At 31.4% G+C, this 8,416-nt stretch overlaps 1 protein-coding gene across 2 annotated transcripts in view; it reads left to right on the top strand.

Annotated features, from left to right (window-relative positions):
* The first annotated feature begins 629 nt into the window (after positions 1-629).
* The window catches only part of LOC108912340 (fatty acyl-CoA reductase 1-like), a 48,194-nt gene continuing 40,407 nt past the window's right edge, over positions 630-8,416 (top strand). For both annotated transcript variants that reach the window (XM_023456091.1, XM_023456092.1), the window contains exons 1-3: positions 630-898; positions 3,244-3,328; positions 7,167-7,589. In XM_023456091.1, the coding sequence (XP_023311859.1) occupies positions 713-898; positions 3,244-3,328; positions 7,167-7,589 (694 nt within the window). In that variant the 5' untranslated portion in view covers positions 630-712. The remainder of the gene's footprint in view (positions 899-3,243; positions 3,329-7,166; positions 7,590-8,416) is intronic.

The following is an 8,416-nucleotide window of genomic DNA, read 5'->3' as shown; positions in this document are numbered from 1 at the left end:
ACCGTGATCGAACGTCACCCCTCATGCCTTCTAGTTCGATAACCAGCAACGTGTCATAGTTGCACATACATTTCCAAAAATTAAATAATTGAGTTAAATTTCTGAATTGACCAATCCAAGACAACCATATTATTTGTTAAAAAAAAAAACATATTGTTGCTAAACGGTAAAGGGTAGAGGCAAAGAATTAGAGAGTGTAATTGAGCATATGACAAATTTTATTTGTAATATTTCACGGAGTGGTATATTTTTGTTCATTGAGAAAAGAAAGTAGTAATCATAGCTGGGTCCACAGTTATTTACGAAAACCGCATTTTTTTTTAAATTTATACCTAAATTAAAAGAGGTGTTAAGGATAAAATATAATAATAATATATAGAATAATATACAAATATAAATCAAATATAAGCATTCTGACAGCTCGTATGACGTTAATGAGATATTGCATTAGACTATTTTCTAAATATAATATGAAACAAATATGTGTTGACATAGAAAGAGGCCTTGGTGGAGCTAATTACTAAAACATATTTGCAGTATTGTCTATTATATGCATGCATATAATAGAGTTCAAGAACTTTGTTATATTGTATCATGTACTTATTAGATTTTTCGCTGACTAGTTGCATGTTTAAATTTGTTCATTTAAGTTTATATGAAGCTCTCGATAACAACAATCTTTTCTGATATTCTTTTACATTATTTTTAAACAATGTCTGTCAGTAATTTTTTTAATGGTAAATATATTCTTGTGACTGGAGGATCAGGTTTCATTGGAAAAATCCTTATTGAAAAACTGTTAAGATCTTGTGGTGGAATCGAAAAAATTTACGTGCTTTTAAGGAGAAAGAAAGACAATGCGCCCGAGGAAAGACTTAAAATAATCACCGATTATCAAGTAAGCATATAAAAGACAGATATCGTGACCTTTGTAGTATATGTTGGTAAAGGTGGAGGGGTTGTTCCGGCAGAAAAAAAAATGTGTATTCATGTAGGGAAGTAGTTGTTAATTAAGTAAGTAATTTTCTTTTTTATATGAGCATTTTAAATATTAGATTTCAATATTTCTGATTAGAGCCGAAATTATGTACTTAAAGAGTTAAATGGACATCATGTATGGATTCTGGTGAACCTCTAGATATAATTTATTTGGATTTTACGCCTGTCTTTGATAAGGTTCAATACGTAAATTGTTGTGCAAGCTGGAATACATTGGAGCGCGTGGAAAATTACTGTTATAGTCCGGGAGTTCATGGTATTTTAAGGGTAGTCATGTTACCATGGCTGATTTTCACACATATGTAAGGTAAGTGTATGGTACATAAACCAAACCACCTTCAGCTGCTAATCTTCGGGTGGAGTTGGGAGTAATAGGGCCACCAAGCGTTAATTAATATCAAAAAAATAGTATCAAAGCTGAAATTAGTATACTTTGTTTATAACAATAAATGATAAAAGATCATATTCAGTTGAAGTTATGCCAGTGGATAACGCTTCAGCTGCGCGCATAAACAGGTGTGAAAACGTACACGTTCTATACTATCATTAAAATCGATTTCATGTTTGGTACCTTCTAAAAATTTTTTTAGTGATTGGATCCGCCATCCTAGATTTGGAAACTATGAAAATCTAACTTCATATTCGCGAGCAGTGTCCCTGAAAGCCCCCGAGTAAAAAAATTCAGACAAAAATATAAGAACCAGACTGCTTTGGGTGTTTCATTGTGGATTAAATGTTGACCTGTGTTTAGCAAGATTCAACGAAATACCTTTTTTCGTGTATTTCAAGCCGCACAGTGACTTTGGGCGAGGTTTTTTTATCTTGGTGTCATTGAGACTTTTGTTCAGCAAGCTGAAAACTACCTCTCTGCAAAATTTCAGCAAGATTTACCGAAAGACCATTTTCCATATATTTTGTGCGGGGTCCTTTTCGCTATACAGTCTACAGGGTGTTAAAGATAAGTTTTGCCAAACTTTAATGGCGTATTCTAACGATGGAACTAATCAACTTTTGTCATATAAAAATTTTTCATAGGACGCTTCCGTAGGGAGATACAGGGTGTTGAAACATTCAAATATTTATATTTTTCGTGTATCTTCACTGGCAAAAAAAATTTTGTGATAAAATTTGGGGGACGACTTTTTCTAGTAGGAACTTAATCCAAAATACACTCAAGTGGCGTAATTGTTGGGGGAGAAGGGGACCTTTTTTTGAAAAATAATCGTACGCCACCGGTTTTTAAAATAATTTTAAATGTTTTTAAAATTTACAATCAATTTGTGGCAATAAAGTATTCTTTTAAAGTATTCGTAATATTTACTGGTCTTTCGATAATTGGGAAGTCAATTAAGAAGACACTTAAGTACATACGTTGCTATTTATCATTTTCCATTGGTTGATAAATGTGTAACAATAAATTCAGTACCTAATATTTTTGAGAGATTTCAAAACACTATACAACGCCACTGTTTTGTGTTGCAAAAAGTTTGTTGTTTTTCATACAACTAAAAATATTTTAATAAAAAAAGAATTATATCAATTCGTTTCAAGTGTAAAATACATTTCTTGTGATGTTGTATAGTGTTTTGAAATCTTTCAAAAATATTAGGTATTGAATTTATTGTTACACATTTAGCAATCAACAGAAAATGGCAAAAAGCAACGTAGGTACTTAAGTAGGTATCTTCTTATTCGATTCCCCAATCATCTAAAGATCAGTAAATTTTACGAATACTTTATCGCCACAAATGGATTGTACATTTTAAAAACATTTAAAATTATTTAAAAAACCAGTGACGTACGATTTTTTTTTTTCAAGAAAGGCCCACTACTTCCCCAAATAACTACGCCACTGGAGTGAATTTAGGAATAAGTTATCCATGAAAAAATAGTCCCTACCAAGAAAATGTCATCCCCCAAATTTTATCACTCAATCTTTTATGCCAGTGAAAAATAATATAAAAATTTGAAACTTTTAACACCCTGTATCTCCGTAGGGAAGCGTCCTAACAAAAATTTTTATAGAACAAAAATTGATTATTTTCATTGGTAGAATACGCCATTAAAGTTTGGCAAATCTTATCATTAACACCCTGTATAAGCATTTGGTACATAAATCTCACCTATTTATGTTATTTATTTTATTATCTCTTTATTCAATCACATCATTAGTTCATTTTTAGATTAATCCACACCGATCATAACTGAATTTATTCGTAATGTCCAATGTTTTTTATTTTCTAGTTGTTCGATACTTTAAAGAAGATTAATCCCGAAGTTATTAAGAAATTAGTACCGATATGTGGAGATCTAGCCAAACCCAAACTTGGTATGTATGTACAATTCTAGGCATTATTATAAAGTCATATGTTGTCACCTATCTGAGCTCATATGAAAAATGTGAGCCAATGATTTTGAATGCACATAAATCTATGTAAAACACATTGCTGTTACATCACGCTTTTCATATCCACTTTCATTGTTGAACAATATTTCAAAAATAATGAATGTTTGACAGCAACAATGCGCAATTTTCTTACAAAATACGATCGGAATAGTGATTTAGCTTCATCAACTGTGAAGAAATTAAATGAAACATTCAGGGAGACTGGGTCAATCAGTGATCTTAAACACTCCGGCCGTCCTTCAACAGGGCAGAGCGTTCGACACAAGACATGGAAGCAGTTCGTCAGAATGTTGTCCGGAATATCAATTCGGCACCGTGGTCAAGAATTGGACATTTGCAGAAGATCTCTATGGTGTATTCTCACGAAAAATTTGCATCGCCATGCTTACAAATAATTGAGGTCTACAGATCACGCAGAGAGAAGAGAATTCGTTGAATGGATTATGGAGCAACAAGTGGATGCTGATTTTTCGAAGAAACTCATATTTAGCGATGAGGCTCATTTTTACCTTGATAGCTTCGTTAAACAACAAAATTGTTGCATTTGGGATTCAGATAATCCACAAGTGATGGTTGCGTAACAAATGCATCTGCAACGTGTTACTGTTTAGTGTGGATTTTGGACTGGAGGCATCATTGGACCATTTTTCTTCGTACATGCGGCTGGTCAGGCAATAACAGTTAATGGTGCTCGCTATTGCGACATGGTAATCCATTTTTTCTAAATTGCAGGATCTGGATGTAGACATCATGTGCTTTTAACAAGAGAGTGGTTTCCTAATCGTGTAAATACCCGATTTGGTGATCAGAACTGGTCACTCAAACCATGCGGTATAACGATGTTGGACTTTCTACATTGGGGTCCATGACCACTCACATCGCACATTGGGATATTTTGGTATATTTATGGACAAAATTCTTGTTACAAAAGAATTTTCATCCAACCGTAGCAATTTTTTTAAAATACTCGTAAACATCTGTACTTTAAGCAAGAATTGCGGAAATTTCGATATTCTTAAGCTCTAAATTATGGCAAGTCATCTTATGCCTATTCACGCGATTCACGTATTTGAACTCTGCGCATATTTTTGGACAAAAAACCTCTAGACTCTGAAATTCCCTTCGAATCGTAGCAATCGTGATAATTCACTAAACTTCATTGAACGTTATCTCTAAGTTGAAAAATATACCAAACAATTTCAAAATGGGTTTTGACGGGCTTGAGTGATACTTTCACATGGTATATAATATTTTAGAATAATTAACACAGAGTACCAACCAGAGATCCGAGTTGATAGGGAAAAGTTGTCTCTGTTTTTTATCTTTCTCTGAACCTTATTAAACGCAATACTTCTCTCTTTGTCGCTTTAAATGTAAAACAGAGGTAGGTGGAGCTAGAGCTCGTTCTCGGTATAGAAGAAATTTGAAATGGGTTTGGGAAATAATAATGTTTCTGATACAATTTGGTAGGTGGCGCTAGGTGGAAAATATTTATGAGATTAAATTTTTTGAATTTTATAAAATTCGACAGATGGCCAGATAAGAAAACGAGAAGTTTATAAATTCAAGATACGTTCAGTAAAACTTATATGGTTTACAGAAATTAGTTAAATAGCAATGAAAATAATATTAACATTATGACGATCGCATTTTATATAACCTACGCATAGGTTGCAGGTAAGTACGTACGTAAGTAAGTAGTTTATATATAGCGTTGATATTTGTGTTGTATAGTATTTTTTCAGTGCCCATTATTGTATTGACTGTTAATTTAATGTTTAAGTGTGTTTTTTGCGTGAGAAACTTTTGGTTTTCCAATTTTTTTGACACTTGTGACAATGACATTATATTGTATTATTTGTGGGTATTCCGAAGAAGATGTGAAAAAATTATTCTGTTTTCCACGAAACTCAGAGAAGTGAGAATTATGCATAATTTTTATTTTGACAAATATACATATATGTATATTTTTCCTTGATGATGTAAGTAAACTTGTTACTATAAATATGCGAAAAAAAATCTCATCAGTAATCGAAAAATATATGATAATTTTACTACTGAAAAAAAAATATCTATCTGTTATAAATTATAAAATATGATAATTATTTACTACAGTGTAAAACTCTCAAATCATAATAAAAATATATTCCACTAATATATAAAAGAGTAGTTAATACTTATTATATTTATATCTTATTTAGGTATGTCTAATATGTCAGTATATATAATTTATTGTATTATATTTTAGATCCAAAATCTGGCAAAAATCCCTTGGTATGATATATCAGGAAAAATTATCTGCACATATACGACATTGTGATAAGCATTTTGAAAAAAAAATCTTTTAGCTATATATAAAAGTTAAATATATTGATAATAATATAACTCAGTGTATTATTTTTACCATGTCTAAATAAAAAATTTAAAAAGAAAAAAACATTTTTACATGTTACTGCACAAGATTTTACACAAATTTTTGTATAAAGTAGGTTGAGATATTTCCAACCTGATACTTTATATAAAATTTTGCAGAAAATCTTGTATACTGGTAATAGGATTTAAAGAATATTTCAAAATTCCCGCTATGAGGCATACCGCGCCATCTACGTAGGTTTTATATTAAGAGCGAGAGAGTAAAGTGATATAGCTCTGTCTCTTGAACTACAATTACACGTTCACTTGGTCATCTGGTTGGTAATCTGTGATAATTAATTTAAGATGTAATATAACCTCAAAGTTATCAAAAAACAATGGTTTTCGTCCTTTTAGCTTAGGATATCTCAAATCCTGAGATGATGAAACAATTTTGAAGAGGGATTCAGATTCGCACTAAAAACGTTCGTAAAAGTTTTGTCTGGTTTCTGGGTTGTAGGATCTTTGAATTTTTATCGGTCTGTATAAACGTATATTTTTTATAATCTTGGATCGTATAGCTTTTTGTTCAAAAATACGCGCAGGGTTCAAATACGTGAATTGCGTGATTAGGCATAAAAATGACCATAGTTTAGGGCTTAAAAATAGCGAAATTTCCGCAATTTCTGCTTAAAGTACATATGTTTACGAAAAAAATTGCTACGATTGGATGAAAATTCATTTGTAACAAGAATTTTGACCATAAATATACCAAAAAATCCCACTGTGCGTCGTGAAGGAGGAGATTGAGCGCTGTATCAACGAAATTGGGCCGCATTTATACAAAACGGTCGTGGAAAATTTCGACAAAAGAGTGCGTTAATTTATTAATTCTAAAAAGACCTTTTTACATGCTTCCAATTGATTCCAATATACAAAAATCCCACGGTACTGCTATGAAATGTAACCAAAACGTCAAATGTCTGTCAACTGATGATGAATTAATTCAGTGTCTTGTCAACGTGACAAAGCATGGTGAACTTAAAATACTAAACATTTCTTAATTTGACTAGAGTTAACGCGATGCAAAACAGGAATTTAGGATTATTACATCAGCTGCACTTAATTATTAATGTGACGTTATTGCAAACTTATCATAAATACCGTTTTATTGTTTTATTACAATGGTACAAACTCTTTTTGATAGACATTTAGTTCAGTGTGCAGGCAGATTTTAAATAAATATAACAAATTTTGACTAACTTTAGTACGAAAATAAAAATTACGGTTTTCTAAGATAATACATGTTTCAGTCTTTACTTTTCAGAAAAAAAAAACAGTGGACAAATCGAGTAATAAATATATTATTTTCATCTTCGTTAAATGTAGAAAATATATTAATTTTTAGGTTTAACCGAAGAAGACACCCAAACTCTTATTGAAAACGTGGACATCATCTACCATGGAGCAGCTTCAGTAAGATTCGATGATCACCTGAGAGATGCAGTACTACTGAATACAAGAGGTACTAAAGAAGTAGTAGACATAGCAATGCAAGCAAAGAAGTTAGTAACGTTTGTGCATATATCTACTTCATATTGTAATTGCGATAGATTCGAAGTAGAGGAAAAAATATATCCAGCACATGCCGATTGGAAAAGTACCATAAGATTAGCGGAAGAAGTTGATCAACACACTTTAAGTATTTTGTCACCAAAATATATTTATCCTTTACCAAATACTTACACATTTGCGAAATCTTTATCTGAACATGTTGTTAACGATTTGTGCAAAGGCAAACTGCTTGCAACAATTGTCAGGCCTTCAATTGGTAAGTAAATCCAGAAAACTGAAAGATAAAATTTACTTTTGCTAAAAATCATAAAATTTATAGATATTTATCTCTTGTATTTTCATTAATCATCACATTTTAAAACAGTAAACATAAATATTATTTTTCGTTCAAATATTTGTCTTTCTGAGGAAAATCAAGATGCAAAATATTTGTTAAATAAAATCGGTTGCAGTAAATCAACCAATTGTTAGCAGCATCTTAAATTCACTGCTCGCTCTTTTTTTTCAAATTTTTGTGTCACAAAATGTTAATGGCTTTTTGAATTATAAAATTGAAAATCATGAAAAATGTTACTTTTTATCTACGTGTAGGAAAACAAAATTACGGTACACTATTGTTACTATTCTGCATACAACGTAGGTACAATGAAGGGCAACTTAAAGTCCCCACTAGTTGGATCGCTCTCATTCTCTTGCGCCCCACCACAAATAATTAGGTATGTTTCGGACTGGGAGTGTTGTTTGGAAATATACACCGTGGCACCAAAAACTGTTGTATTCAATAGGGTGAATAATAATTAATCCGATAACAGTTGCATTTGATATTTTAAAATATATTATTTTATTAATGATATGTTAACATTTCGTAGTTAGTTAAATAAGAATATTGAATTATTTGTTTTAAATAAAATATTATATAAAAACTATTTACTTTTTTAATTATTGTTCGCAACATTCAATACCTGCATATTTAAAGTTTTTTTTCCATTACTAGAAATATTCATACAGGGCGGGCCAATAGTGATAATATTATTCCTATTCCATACAGATAGAGAATAATTTTTAGGCGCCTTAAGGGGGACA

Source organism: Anoplophora glabripennis, unplaced genomic scaffold (assembly GCF_000390285.2).
Source record: "Anoplophora glabripennis isolate ALB-LARVAE unplaced genomic scaffold, Agla_2.0 scaffold1044, whole genome shotgun sequence".
Classification (NCBI taxonomy): Eukaryota; Metazoa; Arthropoda; class Insecta; order Coleoptera; family Cerambycidae; genus Anoplophora; species Anoplophora glabripennis.
This window is presented reverse-complemented; position numbering and strand designations above follow the sequence as displayed.